The sequence below is a fragment of the Dendrobates tinctorius genome, unplaced genomic scaffold, assembly GCF_039654945.1.
Source record: "Dendrobates tinctorius isolate UK_male_01 unplaced genomic scaffold, ASM3965494v1 ptg000040l, whole genome shotgun sequence".
In the NCBI taxonomy this organism is placed as follows: domain Eukaryota; kingdom Metazoa; phylum Chordata; class Amphibia; order Anura; family Dendrobatidae; genus Dendrobates; species Dendrobates tinctorius.
This window is the reverse complement of record NW_027361708.1, coordinates 20,363,376-20,390,634: the sequence shown is the minus strand read 5'-3', so window position 1 is coordinate 20,390,634 and position 27,259 is coordinate 20,363,376. Positions and strand designations below refer to the sequence as shown.

The 27,259-nt window shown below is 40.8% G+C and overlaps 1 protein-coding gene across 1 annotated transcript; it reads left to right on the top strand.

Annotated features, from left to right (window-relative positions):
* Positions 1-5,817: 5,817 nt before the first annotated feature.
* SNCG (synuclein gamma) lies at positions 5,818-27,241 on the top strand. Its single transcript, XM_073574859.1, has 5 exons — positions 5,818-6,229; positions 10,833-10,874; positions 11,842-11,969; positions 18,998-19,072; positions 25,384-27,241. The coding sequence occupies exons 1-5, from the start codon at positions 6,109-6,111 to the stop codon at positions 25,402-25,404; spliced, it is 387 nt and encodes a 128-aa protein (XP_073430960.1). The 5' UTR covers positions 5,818-6,108; the 3' UTR covers positions 25,405-27,241.
* The last annotated feature ends 18 nt before the right edge of the window (positions 27,242-27,259 follow it).

The window sequence follows — 27,259 nt, the reverse complement described above, 5'->3', positions numbered from 1 at the left end:
AGAAATACAGAACAACGGAATTCCTTTCATTCCAACCTAATCCAAAATCTCAACTTCTAAATGGGCTATTGAGCAAAATATGATTGCTCAAAGATATAAGTCTCTGAAGAGGAAGGGTCTGGAATTCAATAAAGGGATCTTGCATTTTTAAACATTTATGACATACATTTAGCTTAACCACTCACAGATCTACTCCATGCACTTGTAAACCACAGGAACAGTTAGGCTACTTTCACACATCAGGTTTTCGGCGTCAGGCGCGATCCGGTGTCGTGCCGGAATGCCGGATCCGGCAAATGTTTTGTAAAACCTGAAGTGCCGGATCCGGTTTTCTGCCGGATCCGTCTTGTTCTTGACAGACAAAACCGGATCCGTCTCATCCGGTTCATCCGTTTTTCTATCCGTTTTTCTATCCGTTTTTCGACGGATTACGCCGGATCTGGTTTTTAAAATTGACCCTTGTGGCCTTCCGAACGGGATTGGCTACTGGAAAACTAGATATAGCATGTTCCTACAGCCCTTATTTGACAGGTTGTAGAGAAGAAAGTGCAGGTTGGAGAGAAGAGCAAGTTACTGGCGAAGATGGATGTTGTCATTGGAAATATTACCACTAGAAGTTCTGTGACGGTTTCAGGGACAATTTTCCACTATACTTTATGTCACCTCAAGGCAGAGTACACTGGGATGACAGAGTGTGAAAGATTTGTGCCCTAAACTTGTGTACCTTCTGGACCAAATGTATATACCTTTGCCAACCAAAGTTGGCTATCTTGTCATGGTCTTACTATTTTTACCTTTAGGCCACAGGTGTGTACCTGGTTGTGTTTTATGCAAAGTATTTCACCTTTTAACAAAAGTTGTGTACATTGGTAGGAAATCACCAACAATAAACACAACTTTTTAGGTGAAATACTTTGCTTCAAACACAACCAGGAACACAACTGTGGCAAAAAGCTAAAATTTACCCACAGTTATATACCTGGTTTTGAATACCTTTTTACCTTTGAAATACCCTGTATTTAACCTTTTTTTAAAACATAGTTCGCCGCAGAAAGAAATGACAGACAACCATTGTGAAACGATAATTTAACTTTTATTTAAATTTTTTTTTTTTTTTGTAAAATGTTTTTAAAGTGCAAAAAACTTTTTAAATAAAGGTTTTAAACCCAATGGGCATTTTTATTACAAAAAACACACATTACAAATCTGTGTACTGTGGGGTGGAAATACTGCTGGAGGGGCTGCGGGACACTTCGACACTGGGTGTGTGGAGAGAGGACTGGGATCGTGGTGGGGAAGGAACAGTTAGAGGTGAAGGTGTGGAAAAAGCTACAGAATGGGTGGACATGTGGGAGGCAGAAGAGGTGGTGGGCGGTGGAGTGGAGGGTTGGGCAGGGACTGTAGGAGCAGATGATGTTGATGGAAAGTTGTATGGGGAAGGAGTTTGGTACGGGGAAGGAGTTTGGTACGGGGCAGGTTGCTGGAAGTGGGGAGATGTCTGGTACTGGGGAGGTTGCTGGTACTGGTGAGGTTGCTGGTATGTAATAGGAGGGGGAGGATGGAAAGTGGCTGGAGGGGGTGCAGATGTAATAGGAGGGGGAGGATGGAAAGTGGCTGGAGGGGGTGCAGATGTAATAGGAGGGGGAGGATGGAAAGTGGCTGGAGGGGGTGCAGGTGGAGGAACTACAGTGGTGGGAGGTGGAGGTTGGGAGGTAACCTGCTGTAGAGCACCGTGGCACGAATGCATTACATGCATCTGCTGGGTAGGAGATAGTGTTGCCATGCGCTCCACAACAGACCTGAAAAAGGTGTGGTTTGGCGAAGATCTTGCTTCTGAATGCATGGTTTGCAGAAGTGTCTTCACCTCCAGAATGCTGGAGTTGATCTGCTGAAAGCCTGCGGAGATTTGCTCTGACAAGACTTTGAGACAGTTCTGGAAAGATGCATTCAGATGCAAGAACTCTTGCGCATAACTCTTTTCCTGACCCCTCTGCCGCTGCCGCCCAGTACCCGCAGGTGTACTAGAGGTGGCAGGGGCAGAAGGGTGGGGTAAAGGGAAAGCGATCTCCTCACCAGCAGCTTCATGTAATGTAGGCGGCCACGATGCTCCTGTGCTGGTGGATGGGACAGATGGGTCGAATGTGTGGGAAGGCTGGGAAGGTGCAGATGTACCGGAGCGGTCGAAGTGTCCCTCGGTGCCGGTCTCCTCAGGGATCGCCTCAGAAGGGTCCAATCGTGCAGGCTCCCGAGTGCTGCTCACCGTGCTGTGTAATAAAGAGAAAAAAAAACAATTAAAATACTGACATGGTATGGCCCTGGCTGAAAAAAAAAAGTTACATCTAACATTTTTTTCACATGTGGTGTGTAATATTTACCTTCTGGTGAGCATTGTTTCCCGGAGGAACGACAGGGCTTGTGCGTACTTGTACTTGCTCCTGCGTCCTCCAGATCCACTTGGGGCCCGCATCTCTTTATTGAACTCCTTCTTGAAACGATCCCTCACAGACCGCCACCGATTCACAATTCTGTTCCCTGAAACGAGAAAGGAGTGGTTAGTATACAACATCAGTGTTTCACAAACTCCATTCCTCATGGTCCCCAGGGGTCATGTTTTCAGGATTTCCATAGTAAATAGAAATCCTGAACACATGATCCGTGGGGACCACGAGGACTGGAGTTCGGGAAACACTGGTTTACATCAAGCAACCGGTACTGTATATACTTACGCTCTTTAATCTGGGCCCGAGCTTCGAGGTCCTCCCAGCGGCCCACAAGGAGAGAACAGATTTCCTCCCAGAGTCGTCGGGTAACGATCAGGTCAGCGTGGCGGCGGTCAGCCATATTCCAGAGCGGCTCCCTTTCTCTGACGAGATCGATGAGGCGGTCCACATCAATCCCTCCATCCTCACCGTCAGAGTCGGGAGCACGCTGTGAAGGCTGTTAAAGAAAAAGACAAAAATAACATAATTAGCCTCCACAAAAGAAATGAAATAAAAAGTGCAAAAAAACAAAGCAAAAATATTTATACTTACACGCTGGTAACTGCCGCGTTGCTGTCGCCGACGACCCTGGGAGGCACTGCGAGGACCTCTTGGCCGAGCACCAGATTGGGAAGACTAGAGAAGAAAACAAAAAATGTTATGTCTTTGGATGTAGGCATTTGTTTGCTGTGTGTGGTCTGCAAAACATTGTTTTCTATGTGTTGTGTGTAGTGTGATGTTGTGTTTCTGCGTTTGATGCAAAAAAACTTACCAATTGTGAGCCCACTCCAGGTGTGTGTCCACCCCTTCCTTCTTCTTCTGGGAGCTCCTCTTCATCTTGTGATTCCTGTTTTGAAATAAAAGTCAATGAATAGACATATATTACAGAGATGATGGATTTTGGAAATAAAAACTTACCGTCAAACGCTGACGATGCGAGGGAGGGCTCCCAGAAGAAGATGTGCTGTCCTGTTGATGGCCAGACTCCATGGCTGTGGGTATTGCTGCTGCTGTTGCTGCTGCCAGTGATGCCATTTCTGCTGCTGCTGCTGCATCTCTTTGGCGGCTGTTGAATAAAGAGAAACAAAGGGCCAATGAATATCTTGATATTCCATGGCCCTAGTTTGGAGGAATGGGGGATTTGATAATTACCGTCTCTCATCTGCTGCTGGACTCCCCTCCTCAGCATGTTCCATTTGCTGCTCCATTTGGGGTAGTGCTGATGGTGCTGCTGCTGCAGATGTCTGCTGCCTTCTCCTGCTCCTGGTTCTTGGCTTGGGTGGCATGTTGGGTGTGGCTGAGGGTCCCATTGTCTTGCTTTTATATATCTCCTGTGGGCAGAGCTACTGAGCATGCTCAGACCAAAAAACCTTCGCCGGATCCGGCGCATTGCGGCGCTCATAGGCTTTCATTGTGTGAAAAAGCCGGACGCGCCGGATCCGGCGTGTCCGGCTTTTTCGCCGGAGACAAAAAACGTTACAGTAGACGTTTTTTCCAGACGCCGGATTGCGACACATTGCCGGATCCGGCGAAAACCGGATGAAACGCATGGCCATCCGGCGCGATCCGGCGCAAATGCAAGTCAATGGGGGGGAAACCGGATCCGGCATTGCATTTCGCCGGATCCGGTTTCTGTCAAAAGCGCCGGATCGCGCCTGACGGCGAAAACCTGATGTGTGAAAGAGGCCTTAGTCAGCAGGGAGAAAGTATGAAGACAGAAGACAAGGAGAATTGAGGAATGTGACTTACATCTCAACCAAAGTAGTTATCCTGGTGTCACAGCACGAGTGGTATACTGACTTTACAACAATAGTGGTTTACAGACTTCACAGCAACAAGCGTATATAGGCTTCACGGCAACAGTGGTATACAGGCTTTGCAAAAGCAGTGGCATACTGACTTTACAACAACAGTGGTATATATTCTTTACAACAACAGTGGTATACAGGCTTTACAACAACAGTGGTATACAAGCATCATAGTAACAGTGGTATATGTCTTTCTATGCAGCTGAACGTTCCTGTCCCAACCACCGGTGGCACTGCCGGGTATTGAGACGCGAGTTTCTCGCATTGCACTCGCAAGTGTGACCCCTGCCTATATGCAACATTCACTTTCGTAATCACTTCTGGATACGTAACACTGGACAGATTTTCTGGGATGAGGAGAAGATAGAGAAAAAATTCTTTATCTACTCCATTCTTTATATCTGTGAAAATCTGACTGCACTCAGATGTCATCCCAGTGCAGTCCGATGTTTTCCACTCACTCATTGACTTGCATGGCCTAGTGTGATCTGATAGTTGGATCCAACTTGTGCATGCTGCGATTTTATCCTGCGTTCGGCTCATTTTGGGGAAAAAATCAGACATGTATACGACCCCATAGAATAACTTTGATCCGAGTGTGATCCAATGTTTTGTCGGATTGCTCTCGAACCGAAAAATATGGTCATGTGGACGAGCCCTAATAATGGTGGGTGTGATCGCATGACCCAGCCTAAATATTCAAACACCATAGAAAGACTTTACAAGTATTAAGCCAATGTTCCATATATTTTTTTTTTTAATGAATGCTGACTATATCTCATAATTCCTTATAATAGCATCACTACATAGCGGAGGAGCAGGGCACATATGTAATCAGGCCTATGTAGCATCTTACAGACAAAGCAGTCATACAATGCGGTAGTGGGTGTGTGGCGCAGCTGCTAGGGAGGGGAGGTAACATACTAGCTGCTCTACAAGACATTCATTTTAAGCATTAGGCTTTTAGTGTCCATTATATTAGACATTGCTTCATTGCCCACAGGGAAGATCTGCTCTCCCAGCATGCAAAAGTGACATCACTCTGCAGCAAAGTGCATCTGATGTGATGCTATGATCCAGCGTATGCATCTGCTATACAGGAGTGTGTAGGATAATGCTGATACTGATATACATTACTCCATAGAGAGACCCTTATACAGTGCGGTGGGACGCAGATATCTTTGGTTTACATCAGGCTGTAACCCATGGATGTACCTGATTTTCCCTGTTTTTGTCATCTGTATAATATATTTTACTTTATCAGTAGTTTCAACCCATCTTTTGCATTTTCCCCACTCTTTTCAGCCTCTCTATACCATTTTAAAGATTTGAATAACTGTTCAAAATTGAAATCTATTTCTAATTCCTTTTGGAAAGGGTTAAGAAGCCTTTTAGTCTCCCTGTACACACAGATTACATCTAGAAAGTGCAGATCTTGCTTGTACAGCATCTTCCCTGCAACTGCAGCTTGTCCTTGAAGGAGCGCAGCATACTGCAGCCCAGCAATTCTCCAGCTTGGAAGTAGCTGGAAAGGATCCAGTGGTCCTTTGCATTTCTCTCTCCCTCCTCCCCATCCTTTTTCCATCCTTCAGCTCCTCCTCTCTAGCCCCCTGTCCCACCTAACTCTAGCATTATTAATATTTTAGAGCTGGATAGTCCCGGTCATTGGTCAGACTGCAGTGCAGCAATTTGATAAGAAGCTGGAGAAAAATCTGAAAACTATCCCACTGCCACCACGGTACCGAAGACCGGCACATCTCAAGTAGGACTCAGGTCAAGCTAAGGGGTCTCTTCAACTTTGCTAGATTTATAAAGGCAGCATGGATGTCTTCAAGAAAGGCTTTTCCATGGCTAAGGAAGGTGTGGTGGCTGCTGCAGAGAAAACCAAGCAGGGTGTGACAGAGGCTGCAGAGAAGACCAAAGAGGGGGTCATGTATGTAGGTGAGTGACTACCAGGATGGAAAATCATGTCATAGGCTGTGTTCCTGCAATTCTCACACTAATGACCTTGACTTTAACAGTCACACAACCCTGCCCTGCCCAACCCATTAGTTACTGAAGTATTGGCACATTACAGTAAAATGATCGTTGTAGCATCGGCTTTATTGAGCATTTATAAAATGAATGCTTTCTGGGATTTTTTAAAAATGTTTTAATTAATCAAATATAATAAATGACAACAGACTAACAGGACAGCATCATAAAACTATATCTCATGAGATGCATGGGATGGTGATATAGCCACATTGAGTTTTCCCTTTCCATATGATAATGCATTGATATATATATGTATATATGTGTGTGTTTCTTTATCTATATTCCTATATGGTATATATATATATATACACTCATATATATGTTTCATATATATACATATCTATCTATATATATACACACGTATATTTGTACATAATATATATATATAAACAGTAAGACATATTTAGTGGTAAATATATATATATATATATAAATATATATAACATTGACAAAGCTAAGCAGCAGGAGTGTGGCATGAAGAGGTTTGGTTGGACTTGTGCCCTGGTTGCAGTTGGGGGGTCTTTCTTGCCAGGATACCCTAAATACAGGGCTAGGGCAGTAAATATAATATGACTGGTGAATAATAAGCCTAGTTGTGAATGGACAAGGAATACTACGCTTTTACTGAGATTTACAAGAGAAACCAATGTGCCCTCTGATCCAGCCGTCCCATCATGAAATGACTGCAGGCTCCCAGGGAACATTAATAGGTCTCTTTTCATTACGGGGGTACACTTTATGGCTCCTATCAGATAACCAAAGAGGGGCCTATTCTCCATCCATGTGTGAACTGTCCAAAGTGCTGATCTCTGGCTACTAATTAGCTGCCCAGTTTCTCCCTATAACTGCAAAACCTTCTCACAAGTGTAAAAAATGGTAAAAGTTTGCCGTGAAAAGCATGCAATGTCAGCTCTTACATCTTATTATCTTTTGCCTTGTTTATGAAGTTTGTCAATAATTAGCATTACGTTGGCTCTATATAAGAAGTGGGATTTGCAGGTAGCTGGATGGAAGAATGGCAGATGTGGAAAAACCCGAGAAAGTCACTTTATAGGAATATTCTGCATTGTGCTGACTGTGTTTTGACAACGTGCATCTGACAGATCTCAGGACTTACGCTGATGAGCAGGGTTTCTAGGTGTGGCAGATGAATCAATGTCTGAAGGGCTGAGCTGGGTGCGGCAAATACATGTCAGAGATATAATTATTATTGGACATGTGCTTTTTTGTGTATATCAATATGGTTATTAGCAATGCAAAGTATGATTCAGAATAGTCTAAGTATACAGAGCATGTTGTATGTCTATATCTATCCATCTGCCTATGTATTATCTGTCATACTATCCCTGTTTATACTTTTACAAGTTATGTTTTCTTTTAGAAAATCTTAAGTCATATCTAAGAAAAGCTAAAAAATGACAAATGATCTTTATTTGTGGATTGTATTGTGGATTGAGGCTTAATGCTAAACTCCTGGAACGGGGACAGAAATAGCTGCATCATCATCATCATCAATGTCATCACAATGCCCCTTGTGGCTCACTACGGTAGTACAAGAAGAGCTGACTCATTGGGCCTTTAGCGTCATACTCGGACTTTGGCACATTGGATTTACCGATGAGGTCGATATCAGCCCTTTATAGAAAATCTAATGCTATATAAATAATTTTGAGTCAAAGTTCATCAATATATTTAATATTGTGAATTACAGAATAATCCTTAATATATTTGACGTAACATCAGTGTATCCCCGGATCACCACCCATTTGTTCATCCATCTCTTAACTCAGCTTAAAGGTCCTCATGCACATTAGATTAAAGTCAGACCTAACCCATTGATTTCCGGGGTACGTGGCCGACCATCTAAGATATTTGGGGGCCTTCTAGATCACTTTGAAAGATGATGTTGGAGGAGAGAAGGATTGGGTGCATTGCTTTACAACATCGGATCCTTTTTGTTTGAGTATTTAGAGAATTAGAAGCCTAGAAATAGTATATGTAACCCGTGCCTAAAGAATAAAGCAGCATATGGCATAACAATCTCTGAGCAAGTCAATATTGTCAGAGCCTAATACATAAATATACATAAATACACATAAACATCAAAATGAACATTTCAGTGGTAAAAGGGAATCTGGTTTTGTAACCTCATTTCGCTGATGTACTTTTGGCACAGAAGCCAGAATCAATCTATCTGAAAGCTCCTGACACATTGCTGCAGGATGGGACACGTCAGCTCTGGCGTCTCAGTGTCCATTCACCAGTGAATCTGCAGAGATTTGGGTGCGGCTACCATGCCCTGATCACGCCAATTATCTCCACACCTACAGGAAATCTCATTACTCTGAGAAAGCAAGGTAGTACGAAATGAGGGCACGTACGTCCTAATATTCCAAATGGTGTTCCACCTGTGACATGAGCGGATCCTGCAATTAGCCAGTCATGGGGTGATTTATAGCGTATTGCCGGTATTACAGTACTGAGAGTACAGAAGGTAGGGACAAAACATCGATCTAGGGCAATGGTTCCAGATACTCCAACAATATGAATAAAACATCCTTCATCTGATAGTCTGGCATCCAGTAGTCCAGAAATGATATAATAGTTGTCTGTACAAAGCTTCCAGATAATTTCTATTCTCACAAGATCAGAACAAAAAAAAACAACAGAAAATGTATATATGCTCCAAACTATAAGATAGCAAATAAAACATAAAATTCAGAGAAAAACAAATATCAAGACAAAACTGGGTACTATAATGTTTACTAATTAGATTTTCTCCAGCCTACCTCTTCTTCTTCTTTTCCTGTGACATTTAACCTTATAAAATGTAACATTGTTGGAACTGAGTGCTGGAGTGACCATGATTTCAAGGGAATTCTACTTTATTCAAGTTTTTTTGTTAGGATCCTCCATAGATAACCTGAATAGAGGGGGGCTCCATTGCTGGGACCCTCAGTGATCAGCCGTTATCTATGTGATCTCTGGTGACAAGTGTTTGATTTCCCTACAAAGTCACCGTAGGGAAAGAGGAGCATTACACAAATCCTATTGAAACTATTGATCCGTCCATTTAATATGTGATCAAGCTGAGCCCTTCAGAGTGAGTGACAATGTTTGGAGCCAATCAATGCTTTGGCCAATAGACACAATTCCTATTTGTGAGCCTTTTCTTTTTAGAACTGTGCTACATCGTCCATGGTACACGTCTAATATCGCAATTCAGTGGCATATTCATCACGTGGCTCCGTATCTGTAAAAATGACTATTTTTCAATACTTGTACAATACTTTTACAGGGTTACTCTACCACTGTTGTATTGATGGATACAGGGTCCACAATGTAATCCATCATTGTAAAGTTGGTGGGTTCTGACACCCGACACCCCCATCGATAAGCTGCTCTTGGTGCTGTCATTGGCCGGATGTTAGCAGCTCCATCATCAGTGTAGTGGCCGTAACCAAGTACTGCAGATCCATTCATTTGAATAGGAATGGATGTGCAGTACCTGATCGCAGCCACTACACAGTTGATGGAGCTGTGCTGTTTAACTCATCAACTCCTAACATCCAGGCAATGAGATCTGCTGGGGCAGTCAAGTGTTGGTCCTCCACTGATCTGATATTGATGAGTATCATGTGCACAAGTTACCCATATAAAAGTGAGGGAGCAACCCTTTAGATTAGAATTTCCCTTATTGGAGATCTGAAAAAAAAAAAACAACACCAGACAATCCCTTTAATTATCAACCAGGTGACATCACTACATGAAATAACTATGTAATATAACCACTATATTGCTTTACTGGCATAGTTTTGGGATATTATTCCTGCAATATTTACAGCTAGAGAACATGATAATTATGTAATATATGGAGGATCGCTATATACCTGTACTTCATTAAAGTTTTGCCCACCCCTGAAAATTTCAGAAACTGTCGTGCGTGCTATAAAATACATGAAAGTAATATCAAGCATTACTTATCCCCCACCCCTTGTATTCATATGCTGCCTGAGTCGCCCTACTGGTCTCCCTACTGCCTACTCCTGCCAGAGAGTTATGTGACTGCAGCAGCCAATCACTTGCAGCAGCGGTGTCCAATGCATGAGCAAAGCTGATCAGTGATTAGCTGCAGCAGTCCCATGTCCAGAATATGACATACACCCTATTTCCATTCTACGTAACGTAGAGGCTGCATGGAGTCATGAGAGGGTCAAGTACAGCAATGGACAACAGGTAAGTGAAGAAACAACAATCTGAACCCTCGAACTCAGACTACACAGGGAGAAAACATGAGAACCTTGTGCTCCATTTAGTCATGTTAATTTTAAACATTTACATTCATTTAGTGAAAAAATATGTATATTCCATATGAGAAGAATAACAGAGCCAAATATAGATAAAGAACCCCAATTCCATAAACTGACGGCATGCCCCATGTCGTTGGTAAATTGTGCTCTCGGTCTTGTGTAATTGTGTGATACATTATCTCAATTTTGTTTCATAGGCGCCAAAACTAAGGAGGGTGTGGTGCAGAGCGTCAATACAGGTAGGTCACATTAACACTCATTGAAATGGATCCAGTGTTTGCTACAAGTCTCTTCTATATCGGGCTTTCAGTGTGGTCAAAAATGATATTTCCGCCTTTGCACCCATATGTATCGCACTAATTCATCTACAATAAAATCAAGAAAAATTCCCTGACCATTTTGTGACTGCAGCTCCTATGCAGACTAATGTGTTGCCGTGTTAACAGAAAACACAAATATGCTTATGCAGGGCCTGATCCATCCATACTTCATGGGAGCTGCAAAACCAAAACAATACTGTGTTTTAGCACAAAACTGCTTTAATAACTTGAACATAAATTATGAAGGGTTTGAGTTATTCTGGGGGAGAATGTGGCACCGTCAGGAGTGATTGGAAAGAAGTGAACCCAATATCAAGGGGACGTATATCAATATAATGCAAGGGTGCAAGGTTTCCAAGAACTGGGCTGACTTATTTAAAAAAAGACGCATATTTTTTAAAACGTCATCAGAGATAAGGAGACTTCCGTTGACTACCAACATGAAAGGGTGCATTCTTTTTTACTTTTGGTGTATTGGGCTAATATTTGCGCTAATCCAGACAAATGGCACTGACATAAATAACTGCATCTGATATAGACTGTAGAGCAAAGAGAGAAGCCGTAGCAAATACTACATAAGCAGATTAGATGGCCTAAGTTGTGGGGGGCACTGTGACCTGCAGTTCCCCCCCGGTTACATGTCATGCTGCATAGTAGAGTTAATACATGGTACTACTGGACATTTTACACGTAATCAAATGTCTGGTCTCTGGCTTGATATGTCTTGTAAACTATTTGTAGGTAATGTTTTTTTGTGACTTCATTAGCAATAAAGTACGGGAAATCATCGATAGCCCAAACACTGTACTCAGGGAAAGGTCCTGCTGTGCTGGTGGAAGCGACTGTGCAAATATTTACTACTCATTTCTTTTGTTGTCATTTTTAGTTGCTGAGAAGACCAAAGAACAAGCCAACGTGGTGGGAGGAACAGTAGTCGCCGGGGCAAACCAAGTGGCATCAAAGACTGTAGAAGGAGCAGAAAACATTGTAACTTCAGCCGGCGTTGTAAAAAAGGTGATGTGTTCTGTAGAGCTGAATGATGGAAGTTACTCGTATACGTAAATGGCAAAGCACGGGATCTAGACGGAATGGTGAATAAAGGATCAATGTAGATCTTTACACAGGGGAACAGCTGCAGAAGGAGCAGAGGTTGTTGTCACACCAAGGCCATGGGACGTGCTGGACCCCCTCTACGATACATAGATTACATAGCCAGCGCGGGGGGGCAGAACTCGACTCAGTGCTGTTAACCCCTTATATACCACTATCAATCGCTGACAGGGGCACTTAAGGCGCACAGTCCGGGTGGTTTCTGTCAGGAGCCCCGCACTGCACTTGCTCACTGAGCCAGTGCGGGTGTCCTGAGTACAAAGACAGTGCTCAAAGATACCTGTGGAGCAGGGCAGCAGCGGTGACGATGCGTGCTTCAGAGTATCAGGACCTGAAGCACATGACTGTTGGGGGCGTGGCCTAAGCTCCACAGATCTAGGAGTTGCAGGGAAACTCCTAGAAAGGTAACTACAGGACAATGTTACCAAGGGGCATAGACAGAGACAGAAACCAGATGAAGCCAGGGTCAAAGCACAAATACAGTACCAAAGGTTTAGACAGAATGGATAGTCAGGACGTAGCAATAGGTCAGAAAACCAGAACGGGCAATGGACGGTACATTAGGGACAAACTGTAATGGAGTAACGATAGCCAAGCCAGGAGGTCAGAACCGGAGAAGACAATAGTACCAAAGCGAGAGACGGAGTACAGAGTGAGGGAACAGGCCGGGTCATACACGGGAAGCAAACAAGCAATGCAGAATACATGCACACCAGGGGTCAGACACACCAGAACAACAGTATAGCTGACAGAGAACCCAGGGAAAGAGTGAGTATAAATACCCCTCCCAGATCCAGAAACCACATACACTTAACCCTGTGAGTGCAGGGCAAGAACCCTGTTCAAACCATGACAGTTTCTATTTCCATCAATTAAAAAGAAATTACAAACATTAAAAAATAAAGATATTCAATATTCCTGAATGCATGAAAGCGTTAGCTATCAAAATTCCAATTTAATTACAATCCATACTGGAAAATTTTTAAAAATAAATAAAGCAAAAATCGAAAAGCTGCCATTGTCTTTTTTTGAATTGCTCGAATAAGAAATGCCATAAAACGTGATCAAAAGGATTGTGAGTACCCCAATGTAGTGTCCGCAGAAAGGTCAACTCGCTTGGCAAATAATCAAGCCTGCCCACAGCTCTGCTGACGTAAAATTGAAAATCGTACAGGTTTTCAGATAAAGGTGAAAGAACCAAATCTAAAAAGCAATGGCAGCGTGGCGTTTTTTTTTTCTTTTGATTTTACATCGCTTTTTCTGTTCCCTTTTTTCGTACATTGTAGATCCCTCTCACACACACAAAAAAGACCTTTTGTACTATGTCATTGGAAAAATGAAACATTTTGGCATTTGGATGAAGAAGTAAAAAAAAGTGCAAAAACATAAAATCATTATGAAAGGGTTAAACGTGGTAGGTGGTGTTCTTTCAGGCAATGTTTTCATTGTGGCATCTTGGCTCTGAAATCTACATCTTGGTAGCTTGGTCAAGGAAATAAGGAAATGTATCCATGTAGCCTGATGCGTAATTATTGCAGATGCCTCATTTATTGTTAGGTGAAATGCTAAGCCAACAGTATGATTCTGTAAAAAAAAATTATTACTTTACTAATATATATTAAATATAACTGATGCTATTTAGATACTAAAGATGAAAAACCCTATTACAAAGGGAGAAAAAGCAAAATGCTGCACAGAGCTTGTTTGGCAGCTAGAGGTCAGTGTTGTAGCACTAGTCAAAGACTCACTCAGTATCATGTACGTAGTAATATTTTTATTTCTATAGCGCCAACATAGTACACAACACTTGTACAGACAAGTCATCTAGTAGTAGTAAGTGGACGTGAAATATGCAGTTCTGTCTCAGGACTGAGAGATGGTACTCATTTCTAATGAAATGGGATAAATGAATCCATAATCAAAGATTAAGTGAAAGCTTAGATAAACATAATAGGCATCATTCCGATAACAATTATGGGAAAAACAATGAAGATTGGTTTTAACTTAAAAAAAATACAGAGCAAAAATTAGTGGAGCAGTCAGCATTTATATAAGAATACAATTTACAGGTAATGGGAGGATTCTGTACAGCAAATATAACCTTCAGACACTTACTAACCAGGAGGGTTTTCTTTACGGCTGAGTTGGAGGCCAGGCAGATCACAAAGTGATGCCATCTGCCTTATTACAGTGAATGGACAAATCCCGTTTTCAAGGCTTTAGATGGACGCCCCGACATGTGGCCCAAACTTATTATCAACAGTTCCTGTAGATAAAAGTACACCTCAGCCGTTACCCTGTTGAGACTTGTGTTAGGTTTATGGAAATATGTCACTGGAGAACCCCCTTTAAATGAGTGACTTGTTAGCAGGAATGAGCCTGATGGGTCTTATTGGGGGATTCTGAATACTTGTGAGGACCTAGTGAGGGGATCTATCTGTAGGATTCCATCCTTACTGGATTTGCACCCATGAGATTAGTTTGAAGCATATTTACATTTTCTTAAAGGTGTCATCTATAATTTTATAACAGATGGCTAATTCTTAGGAATGGCCATCAATATTAGATCAATGAGCTGTTCAAGTGAATGGAACAAAGCTGTACAATAAAAAGCCCATTGCCTACTAAATGTATGCCTATGCCATTGTGTAGTACATAGCAATGGAAACAGGCCTGTTTCACACTTCAGTTTTTTGTTTCAGTTAAAATCCACCAAAAAGGCGTAAAGCGGATCCGTTGCTAACTGATGTGAACGGAAGGCACCGGATCCGTTTTTTTGACGGATCCGCTGAATGAAGAATTTTAAAGGAACCGCTGCCCGGGAAGGAGAGAGAGAGAGAATTTTTTCTCTGTCCGCCAGAAATGATTTCAGGGTTAAATTTCCTCCTGACTTCATTCCTCCGGGCATGTGCTGTATAAAAATGCGAATCCTGCAGTAAAAAAAGTTACATGGTCCGTCCAGGCATCTCGGCGGACGCAAAAAAATTGACGGATCCGCAAAAAAACGGATCCAACAGATGGCCATCCGTCAAGATCCGCCGGTAATGCAAGTCAATGGGGAAAAAAACGGATCCGCCAAAAAAAAATGGCGGATCCGTTTTTTTTTGCAAAAACGGCGGATTTTGACTGATGGTCAAAAACGGAAGTGTGAAACAGGACAAAGAGGTTCCTCTCAGAGAGCTGATCGGCAAGGCTGCTGTTAGTCAGACACCCCAACCGTCTTATATTTCAGGCTTAGCCTAGGGATATTTAATCAATTTTAAAAACCTGGATAACCACTTTAATAACATTTCATAAATCTGTCCTGTTCCTTGACACCAAAGCTGCAGACAGACAGGTTGTATATAACCTAAAAAATTGGATACCCCATACCCAAACACACCTCTCACAAGAGAGTATATTAAAAAATAGTAAATTTATTGAAAACAATTTTTTACAAAACAAAAATTCATAAAATGTCAAAAAAAACCTTTCATTTAACATCAATAAACAATTATATTCGAGGAAAAGAGTTTACTCAAGGAAAACACAAGTGATAGAGTGGGAATAGTAACAGGCTATGGGTTATTGCAAAGACATATCACATAGATCTATCCTGGGATATAGCAGCCACTCGGCAAGCACTTAATATATCAGGCTATAAGGTACTAAGAAGTGCAAGGCAAATGTAAACCACACAGGATGTTATGTGTAAAATTCCAAAACATATCCATATATGAATGGAGTTCCCGTCCATGGTACCGCAAACGCCCCGACGCGCGTTTCACGGATTGCTTTCTCAAGGGGAAAAGTGTGTATGTCATATCCATACCTCATCCTGTTTTTATATCCAATCTGAACCAATAGTGGGCGAGTCGTATGCCGCACATGCCACTGCCGTCCTCAGGTCCCAGGTGCGTTTATTTCCGGCACTCAGCTCCGGTGTGTGGGAAGGAAATCCTCCATGATGCCACATCCACACGCCGGCAGTTGAAAGACTAGTAAGACTAGTAAGATTATAACTAGTTTACAACTGTCTTCAAGAAAATGGCGGCACGCATGCGCACTGCACCCAAGATCCCTGCATTGGTCAAAGGCCTTTGACCAATGCAGGGATCTCGGGCGCAGTGCGCATGCGCACTGCCTTTTTCTTGAAGACAGTTGGAAACTAGGTATAATCTTACTAGTCTTACTAGTCTATTGAAAGTGACCATGTCAGAAGGGGAGAGGACCACTTTAATAACGTTTCAGAAATCTGATCTGTTCCTTGACACCAAAGCTGCAAACATTCAGGTTGATAAACGGTGTGACTGTCTTCTAAGCTCGTACAATCCATTGCTCTCTAAAATTAGGAGCCCACAACATCACTACCTAAGGTACAACTCGAAGCTCTTAGGCCCTATGCTAAGTCTGTGGCAGTGCCCCCATTGATTAGAGATTATATATAGCACTAGCTTTTCTTCTTGTGAACATGGACCTTTCATGCTCCTACAGGCTCCAAAGCTCAGGCTGCTACAGTCTGCTGCAACTATGGTTAAATCTCTCTATGCTTCACCCAGACCGGGATTAGTAACCCTTAGCATGTTTGCCACAGCCAGCGCTTGGGTTAGGTTTGTTGGGCACACTGAGTAGTTGGCTCATAATATCATGAACATATCGGGCAAGGCTTAGTGTGCAGAGACAGAGGGATTGTGCAGCTTTGAAAACCACATGATCTAACTGTTGAAGTGGCTGAAACTCAGCTGAAGTTTAACATTGACATCAGAATTTTGGAGTTTTAACCTGCAGTCTTTGTCCAGCTGAAGGTGGCAGTAACGGCTAGAATGGCATCCTTTGTGAACATAATACCAAGCTGGCACATAGGGTGCATAAAGACCGAACACTTTTACTAGGAGAATGCCATCGTATATATTGAGCAAATGGGCTGGTAAAGTGTATAGGGTCATTGCCTGGCACCGTGAGTGGCACTGAGTTCAACCTTTTCTACATTTAGAGGCTAAATTATAAAGGTCTGCCATGATGCAAGTAGACAGCTGGCCCCATATCACAACATGTATGTGCCTCAACAGTTTGTCTTATATGACTTTCTATGCATGGCACTACTGTATTTTTGTTAAACAGCACTCCAAGAAAAAAACGTCAGTCAACCCTTGACCTAGGCCAATCATTTCTTCAAGAAAGATCATACTATTGTGCATAAGGCATGTTTACACCAAACTGTTTCTATGAGATGCAAGTAATCATCTTAAGTAATTAGCAGTAAAACTTTACCAGGATTTGGACTTTATACCAATGTAACCTGGTTGGAGCATCCACTAAACACTAAATACCTATTTTTTTTTGCAGCATATGGAGAGAAACAGGTCCATATCCTGGTCATAGAGATTTAAGGAGTCTACAAATATACTGCAGATCAGAACATGTAGATCTTCCTTATTCTCATGGAAGTCAGTGCTGTATGAAATAGTAATCTCATTTAGATTCCACTGAAATATGGATCAGTATTTTCCTCTGTCATCAATAATACAGATTTTCTGCCTGGAGATTCTAGGTTTTACATGTTCTCACCATGGAGCGCGGTTCTCTATGGTTACTTATTGAGTGTTTAGCTGGTGGTTCAGTTTTCATAACCTGGATCAGAGGCTTAGACGTTGACATGGTTAGGGAAATTTCCACAGTAGTCTGTAAAGATCCACTGCACACACAGAGCTCAAGATGCACATCTGATGTATGGAATAAGTTTTATGACACATCGCATAGATTCTACGAAAATTCACAAGAAACTTTTTAAAAAAATGTTTACGTTCTTCTTTTCAAACTAGTCATTTTGATATATTTTAAGGATGGAATAAAGTGAAATTTGTTGTGCTGACACAAGATCATAAGATATGTAGTGATGAAATCCTGTGGGATAACTCCCTGTTGCATCCCTATTATCTGTTCATGGGAACGTCAAGTTTCACCTCAACTAGTCTGTTCTGGAAAAACAGGTACGGGAGGGAAGCTTTGCCCAATAATGTGAAGGTGCAGCATGATGATGAAATGGGTGTAGAGAATGAAAGAGCTATATGATGAATAGGTAATGGATAAAGAAGACAACCTGTAATCAGCGGCATACCAGACATAATAAAGGAGCTATGGTAATTATGACTCTGCTCGTCACATAATAGTAATTCTGTAGCAACAAGTCATAATATCTGCCCTATATTGTCTTTTTACCGAGATATTTCCAACTCCAATAAACCTATCTATGCAACTACCACCTACTATGTACTAGCCAAAAATAGTGACAGCTTTGACATTCTCCGTTCTTCAAATTCTTTCTTCAGGTCAGAATAGCCTTTAGCTATCTCATTACTCTGATCATGCAATATTTCATTTAATTTAGGCAGGGGCTATGGGACATGTGTCATTGTTGCTGGGTATCCATCCTGTTTGTCTTGGCCAGGGTAATTAGGATACAAGTCCGGGGCAACTTGCTCCAGGTGAAATAAAGCTTTGCTATGGCTTCGATTTAGGAATCTATAGGTCATTGCAATGTGATCGATAGCCACATGAGTGTAGATGAGTGCCTTTAGTTCCTGTAGCAGCTCATATGTCAGTTAGATATCGATAAGCTGAAATATTTAATGAATCGGTGGAATCAAGCTGTGGTTCCTGTATTAATGGTCAATCATCATTTTCCTGAGTTATGTCCTTGAAGGGCAGAAGTTATACCACAAAAATGGAAAACAAGGTACAACAAATCACATGTGGACTTTGGATCGTGACAATAAATGTGATTTTTTTGGGCATATAAATTTCATGTGGTGGGGGTCCCCCATTTAGACCTTACCTTAGGGGTTGACATTGATTACGTATGCTTCCCCTATATATTTCTTTCCCAATCTATAATGGTTATAGAGTTTTAATATATGAGGATTAAGTGTGATTGAGTATTTTTCAAATTACAGGACGACTTTATACACCCAGAAGAAGCGGTTGGTGCAGACGAGTCAGCACTGGAGGCCACAGAAGCCATTGAGCAGGTAAGCAACAATAAGTCTTACCCAAAAGAGCCCCTTTTTGACAAGCCACTAAACATAATCAACATTTTTGGCAATTGGTGGCACTCAGTTATATATGTGCTCATGCCAGGCTATGTAAGCGGTACAATACAGCATGGCACATCACACATTGATATAGAGAGGGCCTATGTCTCCTTTATCCTGAGCCACAGGGGACTTCATGTGCCGCCATACAACTCTGATACATGTATTAGTTTTTACATTCCTCTGCCTATTAAAGGGTTAATACCATCTTCATAAGCAGATATTTTTAAGATAGTGCAAGCAATTTTGCAATGTACAGCTTGTTGAAATTTTTGAGCTGTTCATGCGATATTAACACTTTTGATTGCAGCTCATTGCCTTGGAGACTGACCACTGCTGCTATACAGCAGAACTTGCGCAGTGCTCGCAAGCTTTTTTTTATTAAGCTTGCAAGAACTGTTTTGAAGCTGGCAAGGATTGCTGGAGCATGCGTTTTACCTCCTAATCCCTGGAAAGCTTAAACGAAGTGCTTACAAACTAGACATCAGCAGTGGTCGGTCTCCTAGGCAATGAGCTGTAAACAAAAGAAAACCGTTAATATCTCAAGAAGAGCTGCAAATTTCAATAACTGTTAATTGCAAAAGCGTTTTTTTTTATATACGGTAAGCAGCATCTGACAAAGTTTATCCATAGCGATGGGACTAAATCTTTTATTTGCAAAACCTCAACAACCAGAAAACTTTAAAAAAATTATGCAAAGTTCTTGGAAATGTAAATTATATGAGTGAGCTTATAAGCTTGAGAAATGTGTGGATGTCAGCTTAAAGACAGAAATATCTTAAAGGGAATGTGTCAGAAGGATTTCATACCCCAAAGTTTTAGCATGTGCATGTAGCTATTTCAAAGTCTAGTCCATATCAAGTCCAGTTCCTTTACATAGCCAGTCCATTCCTCCAGTAAAAGAAAATCAGCATTTTATTGGATATGCAAATTAGGTGTAATAACTATTCATAGATCTAAAGCCTCTGTCACTCCAGCTCTGCTCCCCATCAACCATCACCTCCTCCTGCTTGACCGACAGCTCCTCTTCCTAAAGTATAAAGACTATCAATCAACCAGCAAGAGGCGGTGCTTGATGGGGAACAGAGCTGGAGTGGCAGAGCCTTCAATCTACAATAGCTCTTCAGCCTCAATTGCATATTAGTTCAAACTCAGATTTCTCAATAATAGAGGAACGGACTGGCCATGTAAAGATCTTCTTTGACTTGTCTTTGAAAGAGCTACATGCACATATAAATAATTTGGGGCATGAAAACCTGCTGACAGATTCCCTATAAAGTAAAATTATACACAACTGCACTTTGAATAAATGGTGAGAAAGAGACAATGCAAATGTTTGATGTTTTCATTGTTGTTGATGTCTTTTTATGTCCTCAAAATTTTTAACTATAGGGTGCAGTTCATAAAACCTTCCACCTGGAGTGCTCATCTACAAGTTTTGAGTCTTGTTAAAGCTCAGGGCATGTGTCATCGACTCGTAAAATAGAATGCACTTTTGACTGCTGAGTGGTGACATTTATTAGACATGTGATAGATGAATTAACAAGTGCTATTCTGTCTTATGGTTTAAATATGACAAATCTTTACATAACAAAAAAACAATGTAAAACTTGAGACATTTCACAATAAATGATCTACTAGTTAAAAATTGAAGCGAACACTGTGAATATTTATTATTACTAAATTCATGTTACCTAGCAACACAAGCAGGATTAATGAGATTCAGAAACAAAGTGCTATTTACAGCTCAATATGATGTGATTTAATAATTATTAAAGGAAGTCTGACCCCCCAATACTCCAATCAAATCATGTATACATACATATAAGCAGAGGCAAATCTGAGTTATCCTGCACCTAGGGCAAAAAGTTAGTTTGATGTCGTTTCCTGTACACAATTTAAGAGGTTTGCGTAGTTGTCATGTGACAACTCATATGCGATATCAATACTTACAGTCATGGGCTGAATAGCTGGTCTTCCTAATTCTCCTAATGTTCAATGAAAGACTATTGTCCCCTGCTTTATTGAGAGAAGCAGGAAGGCCACCTAGTTGGAACATAACCGTAAGTATGATATTGCATATGAGTGGTCATGTGTTGACCGCTGGAACTGGCACGCAGAGCCGAATTCTGACAGTGAGTATATTATATGCTCTTACGATTTAATATGATGAAGTTTATAATTAATGATCCTAACATAAATACAGATGTAGTAATCCTTAACTTCTCCGATGGCACAATGCATTATTAACATTGCCATGTATCACGTTATCTGACAAGTTATGGATTGCTACATGTCTACAGAGGCAACACCTATAACTGTACAGGAATAGAGAAATGGAACCACCATCAGAACAGAAATTCAACATCAGAACTACCATCATTATATGAATCCAGCACCAGAACCACCATCAGTACATGAACACATCACCAAGCTTAGTACAGCAATCAATTGCAATGTCAGGATATAAATTGTATTCCATGAACCTACAAGTATGTCCTTAATAATAGTAAGGAGATACTTGAAGTGGTTGCTAAGAGCCATCATAAGACTGCAGACCATTCAAGGCACTACTAATTAGGCAGTATCACAGATAAACATTTACATCCAGGTACGTTGCAAGTTATATCTTCTCTGACTGGAATCATTTGGACATCCACAGCTCGTTTCTGCAGACTTTCATCTTCTCCTGTCTTTTTAGTGGTCCTGAATAAAATATATCTGCCGATACTGTGCCCCTGATTAAATAATTACCTCTCACTGTACTCCATGCACAAAATAAGACTCTCAGACTGTCCCTCTTAAGAAATTTAAGTACCACTGTCTGCCCTTAGCTATAACCGCCTCACTGCCCTCCTTTATGTCCCTATTTTTAGTGTCCCCCACAATGCTGCCCACTTTACATGCTGGGCCCTCTCTTCAGTCTTTCCTCTCACAGTGTCTCAGCCAATACTGCCTAGTCTCTAGTATGTCTCTTCCTTACACACTCTTCCCCTGCATACTGTCTCTTTCGTGCTGTGCTTTTACACTGTCCTTCAATACTGCCCCCTCTCTATACTGCCCCCCACACTACCCAATCTCTATAAGGTTAACTCCCACATTGCCTCTAATATTGTCCCCTCACACTTTCAACCCATACTGTTCTCAAACATGTCCCCCTCATATTGACACCTCAAACTCTCCCCATACTCTCCCTGCACAATACCCCATATGTCATCTTATATTCTCCCATACTGCTGCCTCACACTTTTCCCTCCCAAGGTGATAGAAAAAAGATTCCTATTTTTCACAAATAGCATCATACTATCACTCCATGTCTTTCGTATGGGACAGCAGTCCAGCTCTTTTGAAACTAATAGTCTGAGCTTCAGTACCACATAAAACTGAGCAGAGATATGGCACTGTTTACAGAGGAGGCAGACATTTCTAATCCTGTACAGTCTCTTTAATCCCTTGTTGCTCTATGACAACAAGGGATTAGGTAAATGCACCATGCCATCCATAATTGTACAGTATGTCATGGTGATCACAAAATCTTTTCTTGTGCTCTATCCTTGTGAACTGCTGCAGCCACACCATAGAAATCTGATCCATAATTCCTTAGATACCTTTGTCTTTAGCGACCATGACTTCCAATATACTTTACATGACATCCAGTATATTTTACATGACATCCGATATACTTTACATGGGGACAGTGCTTAAGCTGTCTATTATGCGACAGTGGGGCGCTGACAAACTACCTTGATGACCAGGGAACCCCCAGATCTTTTAGCAACTATTATGTAGTAGTATAACCCAGACAGGGGATAACGTTTTAAATACTATGTATTCTGAAGTATCATAGTAGCAAACAAGCAATTATTGCTTCAAATCTCCTAGACCAAGGGTGGACAATTAACTTCCCCAAGATGCCACCCGAGAGACCGTGATTGTTGTGGAAGGCCCAACTACTATGTTGAACTTAATTCTATTCAATATCAACATATTACTATTACTTTATATTAATATCAATTTTAGTATTTATTATTGAGCAGATCAACCATATTATTTACTGGTTTTTATAAAGTTTATAAAAAATAGTAACTTATACTGGTCCTGTTATTCTGCCCTTGTACAACGATCAATAGCTCCCTCAGCACAGAGTATGATGTCCCCACAGCTACAATCACAGTATACTAAACCTCTAAGTGTCCTACATGGTGTGATGTCCCTACAGCCCCCCAACATAGCAAGATGGCACACTGTAAGAGTACGCATAACCCTCAAAAAGTATGATACCAGACATAGTATGATGGCCCCCACAAAGTTTACTTGTCCACACAGTATGACCTTCTTCCTTAGAGTATAAACTTCAACAGCCCCAACACAGTATGATCACCCCCACAACTACCTACACAATGTGATGGCCTGCACAAGCCCTCAAAAAGTATGATTCAACACACAGACTTTTTACACACAAACAGCTCCCTATATACAGATTGATGACTCTGACAGTATGATCCCCCATAGTCTCCAAATAATAATAATAATCTTTATTTATATAGCGCCAACATATTCCGCAGCACTTAACAGTTTAACAGTTTCAAAACACAAGTCATAAGTAACAACATTAACAATACAATAAAGCAAAATAAGACGAAATAAGATGACCCTGCTTGTGAGAGCTTACAATCTACAATGAGGTGGGGGAGGTACAGAGTACAGGGGTGTATTTACAATGGTGTATTTATAATGATGGTCCAGCCATCTTGAGGGAGTGAAAGATGGATGGAGATAGTGAATGGACTACACATGCACCCTTACACATAGAATGACTTTGACAAAACATTAATATGTCTACCACAGCCATCAAGAACAGACTGATGACCACTACCATATTATCTCCCACAGACTCCAAACACATTATGACCAATACCTAGTATGATCCCCCAGAGTCCTCAAACACAAAATGATGGTACCATTCACTCCCCCAAAAGTTAATGAAAAAAAAATTCTACTCACCTCACCCTGTTCCTCCAGTGGACTGATCTGGTCTTTGCACTGCACACCAATGCTCCAAAGCAGGCTCAAAGTAATGACATCATCACACCTATTACATTGAGACGCTCAGGCGCACAGGCTTAATGGTGTACGATGGAGCCGATGGCTGCCTTTCTCATCATTGTTTTCAACAATACACAGATACTAGAGGAATACAGATGATGGATAGAGTTAGAGAGAGCAGCCCGTGGGCCAAAACTTCCAGCGCTCATGCTGTCCCAGGCCATGGATGGTATAACATTGGTTGTCATATGATGCTCTATTTGGTTTACTACAATACCTTTATACTATAAAATAATATAAAGCATGACACACATTTTTCATCCAATGTATTTACAGTAGAGCAGAAACAACCTTTTCTGCCTTCTTGGGAAATTAGCATGAACAATTCTATGGGATTCCTTCTTATTGCTTACCTTTCAGAGCCTGATAATAAATAGGAATTCCCCCATTACATTTTTCAGTGGCACCCTTTAATTATTTTGTCAGTTGCTAATTGAAAGTGGACAGCTAATTTGTCAACTACAGATGATCAAATCGATTTAGAGGACTGGGTCAGTATTTCTAGGCCACTGAATGGGTGGGCTGTGAAATTTCTCCTTTCTAATGGCATCCCAACTCCTCTTTTGCTTAGCCATGCTGGCTTGATGTCATCTTTGAAGCATGACTCATACAGGAGTCACATCCAGTAGCCATAGAAGACTGGACCTGGTGAAAACATTCTTGTCACTGTGAGAAAATAAAACTTACATGCCAAACTCGGTACTGATCTAAGTACTACTTAAATATCCAATATTATAATGTTTGTGATACAGTCAAAAATGCTACCATCATCTTCACATCTTGCTCTATTGTTCATTATACAAGTACTGAACACTTACAGTCCAAGGTGCAACCTGGTAACAACTGGTTTTTAGCACTTTTTCCTCGACCCTTGCACATTGTTACACCTGTGTGAGCCAGTAGGGTATTATATTTCAGCCCTATGTTGAACAAACATGGATACAGACTTCATTCCTTGTCCCCGAGACCTTTTTTTAAGAGGTACATTCAACAACCATGATCAATCAGGAATTTTGACAATCTGAAGCAGTATCAAAAACAGATGATGGAAAATTAAGTAGCATTGTGTGAATTAATAAAAATAAATTGAGAAAGTGATCTTAAACATTGTGATAATTGCATTTTTTGTTTCTTTCTTTCAGGCTGGAGATGCACTGTATTAGTCGTTTCGTCTTAAGTGCTGCCAAAATCCTTAAAGATCTATAGCTAATACAAGAGCAGGAAAGCCATTAACTCCACAGCTGAAGATATCCAACCATCATCCATTGCTGTTTATCATGAAGACTTAAAAAAAAAAAAAATTTACCTTCTTCTGATATATGTGTTCACCCAAAGTAATATCATAGCAGTTGTGAGAAAAAGTTTGCAAACCTTTGGGAACATCTGGATTTCATGATTAAATCCTAAAATGTCAACTAAGCCATAAAGTCTTAATTGACAGCATTTAACAGTGCCATATTTTTATTGAGCAATTGGCGTTAACAATTGAGTTCATTTTTGTTAAAGGATGTGAATAATTTAGCAAACAATAGAACATCAGTATTGAACTTCATGAACGACACATTTGGTTCATTTCCATGTGGAAAATTCATTGCAGCCAATGCCATGAATTGCTGCAGATTGTTAGCTAGCTAATTATTCTTTAAGGATTCTAGAGCACTATTAGATCTATGTAGGACTCCGACTCCTAGTGAGCAACAGTGACACATTTCTCCCATAAATCATAGTTTTCTTCATTTCATATAAGAGTTAAAGGGGTTGTCCACTAGTGGACAACACCTGCTTAAACATTAAAGTAAGTCAAATAAAGTAATCAAAAAAATCTATATTCACTTCTTGGAGTGGCACCATTTCCAGCAATGTCACATGAGCAATCCAGCCTATCAACAGCTGATGATAAGCTGCAGGGCTCACCTGACATAACAATGTCACGTGAGCACCGGCAGAATCAGTACTGATGTTGCTGGAATGGCGCCGGTCTGGGAGGTGATTATAATTTTTGTTTTAATTTTACATTGGGCACTGTTGCATTTAAGAAGATGTTGTCCAGTTGTGGACTACCCTTTATTAAGCCTTTTTTTTAGTGCCACCTTTCCTTTAAAGAAAACTTGTTGCTTGCTCAAAGAAAAAAGTTAAAAAGTGGTAAATACCTTTTAAAAAGCCCTGAGCTTGCCCAATTCTACTTTTTTATTTCCTTTTTATGCTGTATTACTCCATTGCAGATATATTCACAGTTGTTGCTTTTGGAGCACAATAGAGTGATGCAGAGCAAAATAAAACAAAACCAAACAAATGGGAGAACCTGGATAGCTCAGGGATTTAAGGTATTAAATTCAATTTCTTTGAGCAAATGACAGGTCTTCTCAACTTTAAAATAGTCCAACCCCAAAACATTGCTTAGTTTACTAGGCAATCATAAGTTCCCAATCTGTCATCACTGTTTCAGAGTCGATGTTCTTGATCCTCTTCTTACAGTGATCCAGAAAGTATGGTGTCTTCAGGGCAATAGTCTCTGTCCAAAGCACGATATACACGAGAAGGAGAAATATCTTCCAAGGGAATGTTCCTTTTGGCTATTTAACCCTTACCTTATAGGAATTAAAAATAACTTTTCTTCATTTTGCGCGTTATCAGAATGTTGTAATGAAGAAAAGGTGATGAAAATGTGCATTTTATAGAACAATTGTAATTTTTTTGGAACTGCAAACTCTACTTGATTGTTTCATGGTCATTACCATAAAGTATTAAATATGTTTAATGAACTTAATCATTTGTTCAGTAAAAATACGGCAATGTATAAAAGGATTTTCTATATTATAAGTTGTTAAAAGATTAGAGCACATTTTAAAAGAGAATTCATAAAGGAATCAAGAAAAGACCCATAGGTTCACTTTTTTCACAACTGTAGCACAGGTGTATTGAATCCCTTTGTACATTACTTGTTTATTTTTACTTTAGTTCTGTACAATATATATATAAAAAATTAAACATTTCACTTAATTTCTGCCTAGTCTTCTT

Bases quoted from the DNA above. Each gene is read 5' to 3' on its own strand.
- SNCG (XM_073574859.1), top strand. From the start codon at position 6,109: ATGGATGTCTTCAAGAAAGGCTTTTCCATGGCTAAGGAAGGTGTGGTG. The intron at 6,230-10,832 runs GTGAGTGACTAC...TTTGTTTCATAG, and splicing joins AGAGGGGGTCATGTATGTAG to GCGCCAAAACTAAGGAGGGT. The intron at 11,970-18,997 runs GTGATGTGTTCT...TTCAAATTACAG, and splicing joins CAGCCGGCGTTGTAAAAAAG to GACGACTTTATACACCCAGA.